The sequence below is a fragment of the Solea senegalensis genome, linkage group LG14 (assembly GCF_019176455.1).
Source record: "Solea senegalensis isolate Sse05_10M linkage group LG14, IFAPA_SoseM_1, whole genome shotgun sequence".
Classification (NCBI taxonomy): domain Eukaryota; kingdom Metazoa; phylum Chordata; class Actinopteri; order Pleuronectiformes; family Soleidae; genus Solea; species Solea senegalensis.
In genome coordinates, this window is record NC_058034.1 from 14,213,162 (window position 1) to 14,233,057 (window position 19,896).

The 19,896-nt window shown below is 40.9% G+C and overlaps 1 protein-coding gene across 2 annotated transcripts in view; it reads right to left on the bottom strand.

Moving 5' to 3' along the window:
- Positions 1–1,858: 1,858 nt before the first annotated feature.
- The window catches only part of kdm4b (lysine (K)-specific demethylase 4B), a 40,546-nt gene continuing 22,508 nt past the window's right edge, over positions 1,859–19,896 (bottom strand). The window contains exons 9-22 of one of the 2 annotated variants that reach the window (XM_044043937.1): positions 16,644–16,840; positions 16,168–16,415; positions 15,596–15,786; positions 15,297–15,417; positions 14,055–14,215; positions 13,691–13,892; positions 12,235–12,311; positions 11,559–11,614; positions 10,992–11,100; positions 8,785–9,006; positions 8,384–8,563; positions 6,214–6,333; positions 4,199–4,291; positions 1,859–2,388 (exon numbers count right to left, since the gene is read on the bottom strand). In XM_044043937.1, the coding sequence (XP_043899872.1) occupies positions 1,876–2,388; positions 4,199–4,291; positions 6,214–6,333; positions 8,384–8,563; positions 8,785–9,006; positions 10,992–11,100; positions 11,559–11,614; positions 12,235–12,311; positions 13,691–13,892; positions 14,055–14,215; positions 15,297–15,417; positions 15,596–15,786; positions 16,168–16,415; positions 16,644–16,840 (2,490 nt within the window). In that variant the 3' untranslated portion in view covers positions 1,859–1,875. Of the gene's footprint in view, positions 2,389–4,198; positions 4,292–6,213; positions 6,334–8,383; positions 8,564–8,784; positions 9,007–10,991; positions 11,101–11,558; positions 11,615–12,234; positions 12,312–13,690; positions 13,893–14,054; positions 14,216–15,296; positions 15,418–15,595; positions 15,787–16,149; positions 16,416–16,643; positions 16,841–19,896 lie in introns of both variants that reach the window. The other variant, XM_044043935.1, reaches the window with a different exon arrangement.

The following is a 19,896-nucleotide window of genomic DNA, read 5'->3' on the forward strand; positions in this document are numbered from 1 at the left end:
ACCACTTGATTAACTAAAACAAGAGATTCATGTCTAATAATATATCCTGAGTCTAGAAATGTACATGTACATGCTTAATAATCATATATCAGTAGTTACCCACAATTCTGTTTCTATCCACCCCCCCTCCCCCAACTATCTGGTCCACTGAACAAACCATAACACAGAGGAGCTGGCAACTAGCAACCCACTTTAATCCCTATGAAATAAGATTTCTTGATGGATGTCATTTAGATACAGGAACACAAAATGTGTTCCAACATTTCACTTGTTGTGACGGTTGGGGCAAAAGAAAATACATTTACAAATCTGAGTCACAATACACAGGGCCTGCGGTATGTACAAGGTGACAGTGTTGGGGCAGGAAACATAGTCCGTCAGTAGTTTTGATATCTCTGTAGCACCTCTGTAGCACAATTTGGAAAAACATTTGTTGTCCGTAAAAACTGAGCAATATGCCTGAAAAAATCTGTCAAAAATAAAGGTATTAATCTTTCTTTTTGATCGGCCACGTTTGTGAGTTCATCTCAGAAAAAAAGGATACAGTGATAGAAAAGACAGATGACATTAACCATATACAGTAATCATTAACACGTACAATTCAGGCCACGTACAAATATGCCCTATTCCAGATTTTAGGGTTCCTACATACATTTTTGTTCTCTCCCAAATATCAGACATTTTCCATATTTTCATTTCATAGAGATTACGTGACAGTAAACAAAGATCTCACTCAGTAGAGCAGATTAACGTTTAACCAGGAGCAAATATGACAATATAAGCAACAAATATGCATGTGCCGAGTACGACTGAGGACAAAATCGGAGACAATTTATCCTGGCCTTAACTGTGTAGGAACCCTGAGACAGCTGTGGGAGCGTGAAAAAGGTGGCTCTATTCGTATGACATTAATATCAAGGTCTCATCACTTAACTACAGTGACACATCTTCACAAAAAAGTGTATGCATCCTTCAGACGGATCAACTAGTGTTTGCATTCAAAATTATTTCCCTATTACAAATAATGCTTTCAATATTTGACTAAGACATTTAAATACTGAGTTCCCCCTACAATACTTTTTTGTTTTCTTTTATACATCCATTTCCCCACGTACCTCTTGCAATCCAGCAAAAACAAAAAAAAAACCTTTGTTAAAATATCCTGTAGATGGTTAATGTGACACTCTTGTTCCACCCGTTTTGAAGCAAATGGTGGCGGTGTTGAAAAATAGATCTTTTGTTGCTGGTTATTCTTAAAAAGAAAACAAAAAAAGGAGAGAGAAGTCCACCGAGACCTCAGACCTCACTGCTGAGAGGCCATCATAGTAATTAGCTTCTTGTCTAAGAAAGAAAAGTGTAAGTGAGTGTGCTGTTACTGAATTATTGCAGCGAGGTATGGAGTTGATACCACCCAGAGACATTATATTCATATTAAGACAGAGGAGAAAAGCACAGCAGCAGACCAAAAAAATAAAAAATAAAAAGAGAAGAATAACTTTACAAAAAACATTATTATTATTAATAATAATAATAATAATAATAATAATAATAATAATAACAACAATAATAATAATGTTGAAAATACAAAAGCCTCTTTAGCTGCTGCTTCAGAGCAGACAGGCCAAAGCACCACTGCAAATACATCAACTCAAAAATAGAAAAGTAACATGCATTAAAAGAGTGCTCATGTGTCCAAGTTGCTTCCTGCTCCTGCCCTGAGCTCTCACCGCCGCTCCAGGAAATGTTTTTGTCCATTAATACAGCACTCAGTAGAATCCACCTCCATTAGCTTACTTCCTAGTGGCTCAGCCTCTGTTGACCAAGTAACGACATAGTGGAGTTGTTTTTTTTTTAAATGTTTTATAAATTATTATTTTAATACAGGGGTCCAGGCCCGTCATCCTGAGGGAAATGTGAATTGAGGAGAGTCTCCATGTAGGAAACGTAGCCACTGCTCGGTGTGTACATTTGCTGAGGTGGCGGGGGAGGGGACAGGGCCGACAGGAGGGGGTCAGAGTTCAATGCGGACTGGAAGGGGGTCATCTGTGGAGTCAGTGCGGGGTCCGACACCAGGGATGACCCCATTACAGCTTGAGTGAGGGTGAGGCTTGTGTCCATTGGGGTTCCAGAATCCACCGGAATACCATTGGCTTGGGCGGCTCCATCCTGTGGTATCATGCTGTGCCCGGACAGTGGCTGTGAGGTCAGCGGTGTAGTAAATCTGTCGTGTTTTGCTGTGTGTGCTGAGGCTGAAGTTATGGTGCAAGTGGACGGATTGGTTGTTTCCATGCGAGTCAGGGCGGGAGGGGCTGAATCAGAGGGCAGACGGCGGCGCTTTGCTGCTTGGGCTTCGTCGGGAGAGGAAACCTCCTGGGACGCAGGTATTGCCTGAAAACCAAACAGGAAGTTAAATCAATCCCTCTTTACCACGTACAGTAGTACTCAAGGTGAATGGTCAGCCATGTTATTTAAGTGTCTGAAATTAGGCTGATGAAATGTATCCATGATATAGTGGAATGGAAAAATGACCGAGGCATGTACACTAAATTACTTCCGGTGAACTATATGAATGCAATGAGCCTCATCTTATATTCTTGTCTCTGTGCCAAGTGAAAATGTGCAAATTTTATTAATTCCAATTTGAATCATTCAATAATTTCCCTGTTTCCCTGAACATAAAAACAAGTGATGTTTGTATACATGCAAATGTCGGAATAAACCATTTTAATGTGTCAGAAGAAGCTTCACTTTCCGCCTGTAAACAAATGCCATTGTTGCTGTTCTTTAAACAACACTTTAAACAATGTTTCGTCTGCTCTCCGTAATGAAGCTACAAGCTCAGCAGTTCAAACTGCTGGAGAAGTGGAGATGAGACAACTGTGTTGGCTTCAGATGAGTGTTTTGTTCCCACCACGTTTCTATCCATTTTCGAGCAATACCAAAAGTGTAATATGTGGACAGACAAGCGTTTACCCACACCAGAAAGCCATGATCGGCGATCACAAAAGCACCCCAAGTTTTATTATTAATAACTGTGTTATTATTATTGGTGAATGTAAGGGACATTGTACCAGTACTAAAACTTTAAAAACACTGGAGCAGCCACCACTCATAGAAAAAGAGGGCACCCGAAGTGCAATTTGGAAATATTTTGGCTTCAAGGCAAATGCAAAGGGGGGGAACCCAAAAACAATGAAGCGTCGGCCTGCAGGTGGTGCTTAAAAACTTGCCATCGGTGAGAATGTGTCAAACTTTGGCGAAATATTTGAAGGATAATCATCCAGACCTGTTCAAAGACTTTAAAGATCAACGGTGATTAAAATAAATAAGAAAGTCAATTAAGATAACTCTCTTTTAATAACTGGATGCTGAAATATTGACAATGTCTAATTCATTTCTACATACGTAATTTAAAAATAATTATATGTTATACATATATATATATATATACACACACACACATATATACACATATATATATATATATATATATATATATATATATATATATATGTATATATATATATATATATATATATATATATGTATATGTGTGTATTCCATGCACAGTTCCCCGTCCATCAGAACAAGTTAATAGTTTGCGATAAAGTAGACTCACCTTCACGGTTCACTCATTCTGAATCAATACAGCTATAAAAGTTCTGCTTTTTTCTTATTCCATTTTTTCTGCTCTGCTTTAATAATACATATGTTAATACATATTCATTTTGGACTGCCGGGGTTTGTTAAATATTAGAGCAAATGGTCTGTCCTGTCCAACCTATCCACTGTATTTAATTTGACCAATTATATGGTTTCTTTTAATCTGTTATGAAGCTTTTTTGAATTTAACTTGGATTTTCAAGCCAGGCTTTGTCTGTACAAATATTAAAATGTCTCTGGCAAGGCCGCGCATCTGAAACTACTCAGATGTTAAAGCTGAATTAAAGTTAACAAAGGACACCACTAATAATGTTTTATCTGATAAAACAGACATCTATTCAATCTGACAACCTACTAACACTGGCTCCTCACAGCCCTTCATCCTCTGAGCAGTCAGTTGTTTGATTGAATAAAAAGGGCTTTTTTTATATCAGCAAATACTTGAGTCTACTTACACTGAACAATACAAGCTATGTTAGAGTGACCCTTTATTATCTACAGAAGCACAAAATTCAGTAAAAAAATGAATACTTACAAGTCGGGCACGGACCCTCTTAGGCAGTTCCTGGTCCAAAAAGTGGATCTCCGATTGTTTGAGCAGCAGCTGAGTCTGATCGTGAAACTCAACCTGCGCAGATACAACAACATTCTGAATTAATTAACATTTCCAACCGCTTCGTCTCCTGTGATTAGAGAGCACACTCGACTTGATAATTACTTTGGGCAAAAGTGGACACATAAGGGGTTTGTGTGGAAAAAGAATATGTGGATGGCTTAGTGAGTAAAAAAAAAATACAAATACCAGAAAGTCACAGGCTTAATCTCAGCCAAAAGCAAACAAAGTTTATCAACAACCACGTCTTCTGTTTGAATGTCCTTGACCACAGCACTGAACCCCAAAGCTGCTCACGGACTGTTTTAAATACAAAAGTAGTAGTTAGTTTTTTTTAATACTGAGGAAAACAAGGTGATGGTCAGGGTTGCGGTCCTGACACAGCCACCAGCTGGAGACTTGTTTTTTATTTCAACTCAACGTAACAGTGGTCCTCGTCTCAGCCTACACGAGGGCATGAAATGAGCAAACACATACAGCACTGTTTCGCATTCTGAAGAGGAAACAGACACAACAGTACATAAGGACACCACCCATATTTTAACTCAATTTCTTTATTACAGACACATCATTAGGAAATGTAATCAGAAGTAAATTGTTGTAGATGTGCGTCAAAAACAAATAAGTCTGTTATTGCACTCCTGCAGCCACTTTCATTAAAGCCTCCTGACACCAGTTTCAGAATCATCTTCTACAATCCTGAAATTTTCACTCCTCATATTTGCCCCTTGGATTCCCCATCATGCACCAGTGCTCTCTCAACCTTATGTTTTAATGCCATACTGTATCAAAATGCTCAGGCAATTATCTACAGAAGCAGACAAGCTTTTCACAAATTGATAAGTACAAGATCCAGGACCCGAAGCATAGGGTGGAAATCATGAGACTGAGCGCCCTGCTCCCAAAGTACAATCACTTACAGTCACACTGCAGAGGAAGAGCATCAGATGAAGTATGTAAATGATGCCATTACTCAGAGTAATTGTTTTTTTCTGCACCATACTGTATTTGCAAAAAGCATTGTTTATACCTCTACACATATTGCAGTCAAGAATGACATTGCTTAAATGTCCAGTGTGTAATAAAAATGAGGGTTTTATGGAAGAAATTGAACATACTTCACATGAGTAAAATAATTTGGTTTTCACAGCCTTAAAATTAGTCTTTTATGTGTATTTTCAGCAAGGCTCTTGCTTTACGGAAGTTGCCATTTCGCACTACCAAGCTTCTACATCAGCCTGAAGCAACAATATCTTTTCTGGTATGCAAAGTCCACCATAGTTCCTTGACATGCTAGAGAACAATGTGCAGTCTTGCCATTAGATGTTACATTACATTACATGTCATTTAGCAGACGCTTTTATCCAGAGCGACTTACAATGGAATTGAGTACAGTCAGTCGCACACAGGGTACCGGTCTTAACCACTGAGCCACTCCACCCCATGTCTCTAATCTTTACACATTGGACCATTAAAGACTTCAAATCTACCTATTAATCCATTCAGACCTGGCATTAACATTCATCCTAAGCACCAAGTATACGTCATGAATACGTCCTCAAATCTGATTATATTTGGAGGTGGTTAGAGGTAAAATCAAGCTTCATTCCCGAGCTGTATGAACACAATCCATTCATTACAGTACACGTCCAAGATCCCCTCTTCCTCAGCTGATGTCCTCTGTCCTGCTGTAGTTTCACATCATTGTTTGCACTTATCTGTGCCAAGTTAATTACTTGTGGCTACTGCATAACATTAACACTGATCAACACATGACGTGTGATTCATTCGACGCTCTTTGCCTGTCTCTGCCTGTCATTCACACACACACACGCACACACGCACACATGCACACACGCACGCACACACGCACGCACACGCACACGGGGGACGGCCAGTTCTGATCACATGTGTTCACACGCTGTTTGTTTCCTCACCTGGTAGTACTTGTGAGAGTGCTCTTTGATGAAGGACGCATTGAGGATCTGACCCTCATTTGTGCTGACCAAGATCATCTCCCCAGCTTCAGGAGGACCGGTATGCAGACAGTCATGACTCTGAAGGAGGATGGGAAGGATCAGAGGATGCAGACCAAGGAAAAAGAGAACAACATTTTTAAGATTTGTCCATTTCATTTACTAAAATGTGCTTTCAAATGCTGATAAACGTCACTTTTTAAAAAAAAAATAACAACAGTACGAGCAAGTGACCCAAGGCAACTGGCAGAACATAGCCTTATTTATACTTTGCATGACAAATCGCAGTATAGACCTTTGAGGGGGGTACAGAGGCATTAAAGACCACCTGGAAACACCCGCAGCGGAAACTACAGCAGCATCTCCCTCCTCAGCATCGTTGGAAAGATTTTTGTACGGGTTCTGCTAGGCAGGCTCGTGACCGTCGCTGAGGAAGTCCTTCCAGGTCTCGGTGTCAACTCCAACACTGGAAAGACTAAGATCGTTGTGTGGGGAGCCCCAGGCCATCCCCCTCCAGACACCAGCAGCGTATGACTCTGTTGTAAAGTGCTTGAGGCCGTGGAAGCTTTCCCCTACCTGGGAAGCTACTTGTCCAGTGCACTGTGCAGGAAGACATTGACAACAGGATCTGTGCCGCATATGTAGCATTTGGGAGGCTCTCCAAAAGTCGCTGAGGAAGTCCTTCCAGAGTCACAGTGTGGCTTCCGCGGCACCACTGACACGATCTTCTGCGCCCGCCTGCTATAGGAGAAGTCCCATGAGCGGCGACGACTGCTCCTTTTCATCTTCTGGGACCTGGAGAGGGCCTTCGATGGTGTCCCAGGAGCAGCCATGTGGACAACCTTGAGATGTTTCGGCAGTTCTGACCACTTCACGGACCTTGTACAGGCCCTGTACGCGACCAGCCATCCCGTCGTGGCCGAGAACACCATCTCTGACTCCTGTCCCCATCACCACGGGTCTGAAGCAGGGGATGCATTCAGGCCAGCTTCGGTCTCACCTCCAACCCTGGAAAGACTAAGATCCTTGTGCGGGGAGGCCCAGGCCATCCCCCTCCAGACACCAGCAGCATACGACCAAACGCGCCATCCTAAATCAAGACCTCATCTCCAATGAATCTGTCCTCCTCTGAGCCAATCTCCCCAGCATCGAGACCACGATGGCACGACATCGCCTCCGCGGGACAGGACACGTCCGAAGAATGTCCACAACCCGACTCACTCGCCCAGATCCTGTTCTTACAGCTTGAATCTGGCACAAGATCCCAGGGAGCGCTCTAACGTCGATTTCGCAGCCAACTGAAGGCCACTATCCTTCGCTGCAACATCGACCATGCCAACTCGGAGACCCTCACCGAAGACCGCACTGAGTGGAGGCATACCAACTTTCAGGGAACAGACAGCATGGAGACTGAACAACGTTGAGATAGATGTCAGAGGATCGCTAGGTGGCATACAAAGAAACTAATCTCTAGATATAAGGAATAACATCTAATGTAAATGCATATAGTAGTTACACTAGAATAGATAAGTATCTACATATTTCTAGCCTCAGGTACTGATGATGCAGTGTTTCAATCATTTCACTCAGTGGTCAGTGCAAATGTGCTGTCACTGCTGAGGGTAAAATGATTCAAGTATTATTTAAAAGTGCTTCAAAAATACATTTTAAACTTATTATTATTTACACGTCAGACGCACTGCGGCGAGTATAAATTAAGCTTAATTCAGTATAAGGGATTAAGAACATTGACTCATAAAGGTTTATTGGCAACATTTTCTTATGGTCCCTCTACTTTCCACTTGACAGCAATTCAAACTGCTTTTAAGCGTTTTAGTAGGCAGCAGAACATTAAGTTTTAAATTACCTGATTGCATAAGATTTGTTCTTTAGAACATTAAATTCTTTGCAAATGTTTTAAGTCCAACCGCTTTCTTATAAAATAAACAGTCAAACCATATTAACATTAACTCTCTGCTTTTAGCCAATTTGCAGCAGAGAGCCATTTTATGTATTTCTGAATTTATATTTGGACATTACATTTTTATTGGCTGAAACGATCAAGTTACAGAGTATAAACCAGTTGCTACCAGTTGTACACAGGTACGCGGGGAATGAAAAGATGACTCACTACTATGTTTTCTGGTTGCAGATTGTCACAATACGAGCCGTCGTCAAAGTTAACCTCGTAGAATGTCTGTGTTGCCATGCCGATAACGGTACAATGGTAGTACCAGCTGTCACTGTTGCGACCAATCACTTTCTGGCCTAGGTTTGGACACGGGCTACTTTTAGCTGCTGCTGGGCGCACCTGGGGAGAGGGAGGGTGAGAGAGAGAGGGAGAGAGAGAGAGAGACGGAGAGACGGAGGTTAAGAAAGGTTTTTAAAATGTGCACATTTTCTTTTCACAAAAACCACTTAATCTCTGTCTGATATGTAATTCACATTCTTAATGTGAAACATGATTGCAGCAAAAGAGTTAATTAAAACTGTGTGTAATTTACACTTCCAAGACTGAGTACTTACACCTACCTTTGGAGTAGTGACTTTTGGAGGAGTGACTTTTGGAGGAATTACTTTTTTATGTTTGTGACAGGTCACAGACACCACATAGGGCCAGTCAGCTGGTTTCATGACTACACCGGCAATTTGGGCACAGGTGACATGGAAGGAGGTGGCACAGTTCTCATACGAGCATTGGATGCAGGCGCCACGGTTCTGACTGACACTCTTACTGTGACAGAACATACACTTCTGCAAGGAGAACATAAAAGGGTTTTTAGTTTGTGATTCATGTTATAGAGAAATCGCCCTCAACCTCATAAGCTTTTTTTCTCCCCCCACTTCTTGTCTTCTTTTCATGGATTTTCGAACCACCCTGCACATACAACCTCACAACGTTCATGCCATTCGCTTCAAATTATTCAATTGTCTTCAACTGTCTTAATGCCTGCTCTCTCCATCTCCCATTTGTCCCCCGCTTCAGTTAAAGCTGGGGGAACAAGGGAGAGATAGATGAAAAGCTGCAATGCAACAGGGAAAAAGAGCAACAGCATGAAAGAGAATTTGCACTGTCAAATTGAGTTATGCTCTCAACACACCAGTGCAACCTCAGGAGTTCCAGAAACATCGTCTTCCTTCAAAATCCAAGTGAAATTGTTAATTTTCTGAAAAAAATAATCTGCAAAGAAATATATTTGCATACACAGAGGGGTTATACAAATTGTGTATACTTTATGTTTCTCATCAAAGCATAGTGTAATAAGTAATTTGACTGGTATTCTTCCATGTACTTGTATGTGTTTGCAATAATTATCTGTCGCACAAGCTAAGCCTTCCCTCCCCCACCTTCTCCTTCCTCATCCACCTCCTTTTGACACATCACACAGTGAGCTACTGCATCACAGCACATGGCCAATCAATAGAAAAAAATATTGTTATTAAAGTGCCAATACTTAATTTTTGCACTGGTGCAGGACAAAAATACAACATCTCCCAAAGAGAGATGTGCTGAGTGATATTTAACCGGCTGCAATGACTTATAGCAAATACAGCTGAATGTCAGTGCTCAGTTCTTTAATCACAGGCACATAGCACAGCACTTACTGCAGGCCTATTCAGGCCACACCCCCACATGCATGCACTGTGCATTCCTCCATCACATGTCATGGAGGTATAAGAATTGGAAAGCAGTCTTATTTCCGTTTTTCTCATTTGCAGTTTTAATAATACACTATTGAGTCAAGTCAAGAATGTTTTGATGATATTATGAAGCAGATATTTGATCTATGGTGTAAAAATTTTACTGGCAACTATTAAATCAAAATGTATTACAGTGCTTAACTGAGTGCAGGTTTTAAGCCTTGACCTTTGTTAGAAGAAAAACTAAGAATGCAAATGAATACTGCATCTACCCTGTCGCATAGACCGCTGATTAAGAGTTGTGATTTTCCGAGAGTAGTTCCTATAACTGATTCAATGTTTTGTAGAATGTTGAATGTAACAGGAGCCTTGCTGAGAAAATCTGAAATCACTACGTAACAGCTTGAGTGAAAAGTCTCCATTCCACAGAATGCTGAACATGGTGCGATATCAACTGGTTTTAAGGGTGCGTCTTAACACTTGTTCAGCCCAGCCATCCAAATCATTAGACTGCAGAAATTCTTCTCATGGTCTTTTATGTACAGATGGAAGCAAACGCTTTGACAGTGCTCTGATGCAACTGTCACCAAGCTCATCTGGCAGATTTTCAGAGAGAAGTTGAGATTTTTTTAAGATTTGAAATAATGCACCACCAATCACTGCAGAGGCTTGGAGGAGGGATGGCAGAAGGATAGGAAAGGAGGGGACAGGTTGTCTCCAAAGACGTGGCAGCAATGGGTAAATTGCTTCCTGCCCACGGGATCGATACAGTTCATTTGGCACAGTGAGAAATGACAGCTGATTATTCAGCCATTCCTCTCACTACAGCTGTTTTACCCCATGCCATCCACTGCTCACAAGGAAGGAGTGTCGGTAATGGATGCAGATAGTGGCAGATACAGAGGCAGTGAGTAGGAAAGTCACGGATTTGCTTAAAAGGTCAATAAAGTGCAAGATGGATATCAAGGAAAAAGTAAGGTTCCATGAAGGAGAAACAAGCAAGATACAAAGAGTCACTGGATGTAGATTTTAACTGTTAAAACTGCTTAAATGTTAACCTGCCTGAATAAACCTTTCTTTGCTTTGACTCAACTTACCAGACTCTTGCGTGTTTCTGGAACAGCATTGATGTCCACTGGCTGCCTTTCGATGGCATTGACAAAGCGAGCTTCAGCCACAGCGATTGCACAGATGACATGGACCCAGCTAGTGACAAAGACAGACAGACACACAGACACACAGACACACACACACCATCAAAAATGAAGGTGAAAATCAGCAGATAAAACTTAGCTGATGTTTGACTGCCAGCAAAACCTTTTGTGTATATCTGACAAAGTCAATTTCAACAATATCAAATGAGCAAATAATCAGTAAACAAAACAAAATCCTCCTTAGATTGAACTTGTTCGATGTCTGGGCTCAGATCTTCATTGTAAACTTTTTTTGTTGAATTCTAATAATTATAATTTTGTTAATATTTTAGCTAGTGATACTATTTACCTTGGCCACTGCATTAAGACTTAGAGGGTATCAATCAAATTACCCCTATTAGGTTATAAGTGCTTTTTACTTGCTTTCTGAAGTAAGGATATCTAAATGAATTTTCTGTTAATTTAGCATTTCTTAAAAGCCACTTCAGGAGCCAAACATGGGCCACTTACCGCTTATCAACAGTGATCTTGAAAGCTCCTCCACGTAAGTTGCAGAGACAACACTCCTGAAAGTAAATGAGTATGAAGGTTAGGCAGTAATAGAGTGTCACAGAAGCACAGATTTCTTACTATGCATTTAGAGATGGATGCTAACCTGTCCTGTCAGCACTAATGGCGTGTTTCCATCATGTTATTGTTTGGTTTGCTACAGTGCAGTACGGTTTGGAACGGTAACGCCCTCAGTCAGGCTTGGGTTTTGACTGAGAACAGTACCTTTACTTGGTAGGCGGGGTGTGTACTATGACTTTGTACCGGTGCGACGACAAAGAACAACGTCGACGTGACACAACAGACAACAAGGGCGCAGCTCATTTTTTACTGCTCGGTTTGTGGCTGTTTATCTCATCAAGACGTTTATCTCATCAAGACGCTTTGTATGAGGATGGACTGCGGGAGTTGAAGAAACACCGGCCGCAAGTAAGTCCCACTTTTCTGTCGCCCAATCAGCTGACTGTTGTGGGTCTAGCTCCACCCATACCATACTCTGGTACCACAAGGGAAGGGTACTGAAAAATGGAAATTTGGACCCCTTTTGTGTTGCAGAGTTAAAATGAATACTTGTTGTGGAAGGCAAAACCATTTTCTGTGGAGGGAGGCTTTAGGTTAAGGTACTGCTGCTACTCACCACTGTCCAGGCTCCTGCAGTACATCTGGAGCATATCCAGGAATCACTGACTGAGTCTGGCTTTACACCGTAACAACCTATGAAAATACATAAGAGACATTCAGTACTTATCTTTACCACATATCTTTTACGAACCATTTTACATTGTTTCTAAGACACCAAGGTGTAATAATGTTCAATATAATTAGCCCTAACATCAACTTCAACACAATATTTATTAAATACCCTTTTCCTTTTTAAATAATTTAAAAAAGTTAACCCATGTTCACATTTTATATGTTGCTTCACTATCGACAATTTGTGCTTTTAGAACTAAATAATGACACATTTATGTAACATCTAGGATGTTTTTGGATGTCCACTCAACAGCGAGCACAGGAATCCAGCACAGAACTGGTGTTTTTCAGAGGAGTTCTTTCTGCTTCATGTCATCTTATCAATAGAAGCACTGCTTCCTCCATGTGAGTCCGCTTCATCCCTGGACGACTAATGAACTGGCCTTTTTGAAGTGCACTTCAGCTTTAGGGATAATAAGAACCCAGGAGAGTTAGTGTGTTTTACTGACTGCATGTGTGCACATTCACTGGCTGTAATTTCTATGGTTAAATGTGCAGCCCAACACATGCAGACTTTAAAACCTATGTTGTTCCATTGTTAAAAAACACCACTGACCTGAACATATTATTTACTATTATTAAGAAACAAACAAATAACCCTGCCCATCATTTCTAACGGACTGGAAACTCAGTTTATTTTTTAAAAGGTGTGCAAAATGTGTCAAATAGGAGCTGAGGATGTATATGTTATGCTGAAATTCGGAGATATTGGAACCCGTGGTTCGAGTAGCCTCTTTCTAGTTTAACCTGAGTCAAGGAGAGTTAAACTAAGAAGCTTCACTGAGCGTACCGAACCTGCAGGGGAATTGAGCTGACAGTTTGTTGCACTGCTGTAGTGGAGTCTCATTTTCACTGCTTTCTATTTTTCCAGCACTATTCTCAGGGGGTCCACGGATAAAAAAAGAAAATTGTGAATAGCGAAGAACAGTGGAATACCCAGTAGAAGCTGTGTGTAAAACATGTCAGCTTGTGCACAGACTTGTATGATGCTGAGACCAAGTTTTTTTAAGTGTTGTGAATCAAACACTGCAGTATGCCTACAGCTGCTCGTGTCCCACTGGCAGCACAGAACCAAGTATAACTTTTTAACAACAACTTCAACCTATTTCTTAACCATTTCAAATCCACAAAATACGAACATCCATACTAAGATTTAATATCCCTATATCACAGCCATTACAATGTCAGAACATGATAAAATCTGTGAGGTAAAATTTACCTTAGTCTTCATATATAAACCATATTTGTTCAATCCTCTTGATACAATTAACACTGCAAAACGTCACAAGACCACATAACGGCCTTGAAAAATGTGTCTGTATTGGAGGTTTTGTACTTACTAGCATGAACCTGCATTTTGCAAGAACAACAGCAGAGTAGAAGACTGGTTCCATCCTCTCCAATGTGAGGGTTGGTGGGTGGAGGCTCTGTGTTTCCTGCCCCAACGCTAAAGCACATCTCTGGGACCAGTGGACGAGTCATGTTGCCATGACAGGGAGGGGTGGTTGGCGCCACATTTGCAATGGTGACATCCTTTTGTGGCTGGAGAGTAAAAATGATAATTATGATTGCATGTAGAAAAGAAAAAATAATTGCTTTCATTGCATTTATGTTCCTCATTTGGTGGTTCTAGAAGTCAACTACTTAATGACCTGGGAATTTGTGTGAAAATGTACGGATCTGCCATGACTTGTGAGGCTGTACCTTAATGTAGGGACAGAAGATTGAACAGACAGCACAATATGGTTGAAGTGCTGCCACTGCAACATTGAAGGCTTTCTCTGCCAAGAAGTTGGGTGAAAGATTCCGCCAAGGGTTCTCCTTTTTCTTAAAAGTGCTGTCCAGCAGCATGGGTGAGGACAGCTCTGTGGGGGTAAAAAGTACTTTTAAGGCAATGTTAAAAAAGAACACCATTATCTGACGTAAGTTAAACATAACAAGAGAGATGCTGAAAGATTGATCACTGTTAATGATTGTATTTTTCTGAGCAATGCATACAAAAAATGAATTGGAAAATTATCTTTTTAATACCAGAGCCCTTGCTAAGAATCAAAAATAGTACATTCTAATGAACAAACCCACCCCACCTCTTAATTATTGGCCAATGAGACCCAATAGCAAAGACATCAACAACTTGCTGCTGTGGGTCAAGAATCAATTTGGCAGTGAAGCCCCTTAAGCTACTGATTCAGACAGTTTGTTAGACCTGGACAGACAGCTGGCCATTCTTTTCACAAAATTCCCATTTAACTCTTTTTTTCTTCCAACACTGGCCCTCTCTTTCTCCTCGCCTCACATGTTTTCTACTGAAGGACATAGTCAAGTCCCCTGCGGCCAACGTAAAGTGACTTTGAAAGCAGGTAATTGAAAGTCATGATCCCCAGATCAATATGTGTCAATCAGGAAAAAAAGTAGTTTTTTTTTTTTTTTCCAACTGGGAGCTTTAGCCCTACTTGCTAAAACAAAATTGATGTTTTCTTTAGAGCAGATCATCTTTCAACTGGAAGGTTGTGGGTTAAATCACAATCTCCACCAGTCTACATGCCAATCTGTCCCTGGGCAAGACACTTAGCCCCAAGTTGCTTCTGATGGCTGTGCCTGCAGTGTGTCACTTGTGACTCAGTTTGGATAAAAGCATGTGCAAACGACTAAATGTTATCTAATGCAACACACGCGATGACGGTGTGACACTCACACGTAATCTATCGCACATATTACATACAAAGACAAAGGTTGCAATATGATGAATAAATAGATGAATAACGCCAAGTGCTCAACTGACAAAGGTTTTAGCTAAATATAGTTTTATATATCTACTTTTATGTACTGGATATATCTGTGAGGCTATTAAAGAAGGGTGACTCCCCTTGATGTTAGGAAAGATTTCTAAACCGATATTTAGAATAAACTATATTTCAGCTTAAAAAAATGCACACTGCCACATACCTTGGTCACTGGTTAGATCTTGCTTGACAATGGACAGAGGGGAGCGCATGGGCGGTTTGCTGAGGGGGTGACGCCGACTTTTTTTCACCTCTGTTGGCATCTTCACCTTGGAATAGCACACCTGATAACGAATACATCATATCAATTTGCTGCACTGCATTGGGTTGCTGCATTGCTGTAGCAGAAAAACATCTTTATAGCACATAAATGCAATAACCATGGTGGATTCCTACCAATAAAAGTCTGCTGGTGTGTAACTTTTCAAAAAACAAAAGGAAAAAAAATCTATTGATATTCACCTCCAGCTTGTTGTCTGCTGGTACCTCTGGATGACTGACCGTGGCACTGTCTGAATTCATGATGCCAGATGTGGCAAACTGCTCAAATTCTTTCTCAAATCCAGTGATGGCATTGTCGATAAGTGACATCTTCTTTGGCTTCTTCTGCTTCTTTTTTTCACCGTCTTCTGTCAGAGGCGGTGGTTCTTGCACTTGCAAAGAGAGGAAAAGAAACAAATACTTCAAATGAAGGTGAAAGGGTAAAGGAGAGCAAGAGTTACAGTGATTGTAGGATGGAAAAATGGGCTGAGTGGGTGAGTGAAAATAACGGGCTTTGAATTTTGAAGGTTTTGATTTCATGAAACTTGAAACTGATTTTCACAAGACTTAAAAAAGCATCTGTATTGACTTTCTCCAAATGTCTCCAGGGTTATTTTGATGGTACATCAAGTTTATATAATCGTTTTGAATGTTTTTATAATTAGTTTATAGAGTTTATAACAACATGTTCCACACTTTGACCTACACGTTTTCTCTTGTTTCATGTGCATACAAAGAAAATAAAAGATCTTAACTGTTCACATCGCCCTCACCCTCTGTGGTTGGAGTTTCAGCTGCTTTAACAGCAGCCTCAGCGGCCTTTTGCTCCTCGAGCTCCATGGCCTTCAGGGTCATCATGGCCTCTCTGGCTAGACGCTCCTCCCTCTCCTGCCTCCGCTGGGCTTCACGCTCCTCCACTTGGCGCTGGTAATCAGCATGATCGAGCGCAATGCCTTGCTCCGCCAGCACTTTCACCTCTTCCAGCTTTAGACGGCGGAACTGCTTCATCCTCTGCATGGCCCTGGTGTGGTAGAGACATGGAAAAATGTATTTAATGTTTTTTTATGAGCTCTTTCTCTATTGCAAACACACGCATGGTAATTAAAAGAAAAGAGAGAGAACAGCTACTATGACATGCAAGGACAGGCCATGGGTAAAGAAACTGCACATTACATTATCCCTGATGACTATATTTGAACATGTACATAACTACATTTGTACCATGTGTATAAAACCTGCATCATCTTACTTTCTTAGGAGGTTTTCTCGGTATGTGACGCGATGCTTCCTCCACTGCTCCAGTTCGGGGCTGGTGAGCTCAGTGGTCTTATGATGATCTATTATTGTAGTGTCTCTGCCCTGCTTCCACAGGTCGTAGCGATCGGGCTGCAGGCAGCGCACAAACACGTCCATAGAGATTTTCACCATGTCCTTACGACAAGAACACTGGAGGAGAAAAAGACAGCAGAGGAAGAGGAGATGACTGTATGATTAAGTGGACAAAGACTCCAGGTGGGAACTATTGAAGAGCTACTCTCAACAGCAAGTGAACCAAAAGCATGGACATTTGAACTGTACCCAGGAACCACTTTACAACACATTCGGGTATTCCCAACGACCAGGAGGTATATGTGACACTGTTGTGCAGTTCACAAAGAGCATGTGTCCATTTTGCTTAGTGACGAGTGCCACATTTGGGTCATATTTGGTGAGGGCAACTGTGAATGAATGAAAGAGTGCTCGAATGTCTCAAAAGTACATCATGCAATCTCTCATAATTTGCTGGGACCCTAATGTATGACACAAGTAACAACTGACTGTGAATGTCCAGTGGAGTGACCAACAAATCACTTCTACAGTGCAAATTAATGTAAGTGTGTCATCAAGTAAATCAAGCAAAACACAGCATTTAAATAACTTGTAAATGTGGTGCTTTGCCAGTAGTTCATACGGAAATAAGACAGACAGCTGTGCCTGGTAACTTCCCAGACTTCATGTCTCCACAACAACTTTATAATGACATTACAGGTGAATGAGTCACTCTGCTGACTGTCGACAGAGAAGCAGCAGTGACAAAGCCTTAATATTAAACTGCAGTGCTGTGTACAAGTGAGGTGGGGATGCCAAACAAAGAGGGGGGGGGGAGAGAGCGAGCAAGCAACTGTAAAATATTTTTCTGTGTTGCTCGCTGTATTACATTCAGGCCCTATTATTATTTCCCAAACTGTACCGAGAGCCTTATGTTCAATTACTGGGAACACAGCAGCTCTCCCTCCCCGGTAAAACAATATCCAGTCTACATTTCATCTAGACACCACTTGTCAGACAGAAACATTAAAATATGGTATCGGGTGGAGGGTATTGGTGTGGAGAGTGGGAGGGCAGACATGGGAAAGTGCGCATGGTTACAGCTGATTGATACCATCATGAAACCTTTGGTGGAAACACCATCATGCCAGGAAACTACAAACATAAAAGCACACCGGATAATAACAACTGCTTCTACATCAACTATACCAGCTTAACTTTACCATTTATAAAAGGATAAAAAGGCTTATTCTAAAATGTAGAAAAGATTATGAAGAGTGTTGCCATCTTCAAGGGCCAGGCTAAATTACTTTTGTTTATCATATAAAAACTTAATTAAATCCGAGTAAACACACAATCAAGGTACAAAAGATCAAGGAAAACAAAACTCACCATGAGGCAGAAAATCGATGAGCTCTTTAGTATATCTGAGCTCCTAATAAAGTTAAATAGTTAAAGTGATAGAAAACCAGGGGCCTGGAAACTCACAAAGGCATGGACTGGACGAGCAAAGGACTAATGACGAAACAGGGCTTGAGGGTGACCTGTCTGACTTGAACCACAGTCGCTTTGAAATCCACATTCAGAATTCTCCATGCCTGCTTTTATCACACCCTGGCTGAGGAGACAAATAACCTGGTCGATGATCCAAATAATTGGGAATGATTAGAGAGGTAATTAAAAATTGTTAAAATGCAAAATAAACCACACAATGGGACTGCATATGATCTCCCTGCTCATGCTGTTTAAACCTACTGTGAAATAGGACAAAACCTTCTCAATGTTTATGCGCTCGTGTGCACTTTCTTTTATCGAGATGCATGGTGTGGAAAAATGCTGACTACATTTCAATAACAACTAATTATCTTTCTTCGCCCCCAAAAGTTGTTTCTTTCCCACTCTGTATTTCCTCATATACACCGCAAACAACAACTGGCACTTACTGTGCTGAAGAGATATTTAAACGGATAATGAAGTTGTGCATAAATATGGTGTATGGCTATCACAACTGTAGACCAGGCTCAGTGCACAATACAGTATTGCTGCTTCCTAAGTTTATTTGCTGCACCAAGTTTCCCGTTTTAAACGTCGGCAATACTTTAATTGTGATAAAGCTGTATCCACTAAATTCACCATGTCATTCTCTACCTGTCTTTGGTTTCCTTTTCCTCGCAGCTTCAGCGTGTACTTCTTTACAACACGGCTACCCTCTAATGGCAGTGACTGGTGGCAGGGTGGGCTGGGTCTGTCTTTACACTGAAGCGGTTGTTTTGTGTCCATGATTCAGAGGAGCAAATGTCTTGTATGTTGTTGCATATTATGAAAGCACACTAATATGTTTTGGATGACGGGTCCCTGTTGGTCTTTGATTAACATCAAAACAGAGGGAACTTTCAGTGCTTGTCAAGTTATTGCACATAGTTTCTTAGGACCTGTTTTCAAACTGAATTCTAATTAGGACATTTGAATTGCTTAAAGCGACATCTGCAGTGTACCTCTGGTCAAATGCTGCAGCAGTTTAACTGTGATTATGGCTGTCAGTATGGGTGAAATTACAGGTTTCTGTTGTGATAATGATCCTATCTTATGTGTGCATGTACTGTGAAAAAGGAATACAACACCACTTATACATTTGGGACAATTTTGGAAAGGATTTCCTACTGCCAGTAGATCTTATTTTTGTGATATTGGCTTATTTCTCTTTTTCCAATTTAATAATGCAGATTTTGCAAACTTCTGCTACAAACTACTAATAGAAGATCAGTACGTCCAGTCACAGCTTTTCTGCTGACCAAAACAAGATAGGTCTGAAAAACATAAATAGTTGAGTTATCTGCAATTCACTTTCAAGATGAATAGGTGATGTAATTTGGCTTTGGAAATAGGAGGACAATTTCTGCCTTTCTCCCAGACTGGAAAAAGAAAAATCAGCTGAAAGCATCAGGGGAATGGCAGCAAAGTGTGGCTGAGAACCAGATGAATGGAGAAAGGCTGTCACTGACAATACTACAGCGCCTGGACAATGAAACCATTCAAATTCAAGCAATGGAACAGCACATCAAACAACTGTTTTTAGAAAGAATATCCAAGATCCTTTTCACAATCTTTGGCAGGGGTTATGCTAGCTTCTTTTTTTATATTCCTAGTGCCCGCCATACACAACCAGACATACATGTTACATTTGCTGCAATAAA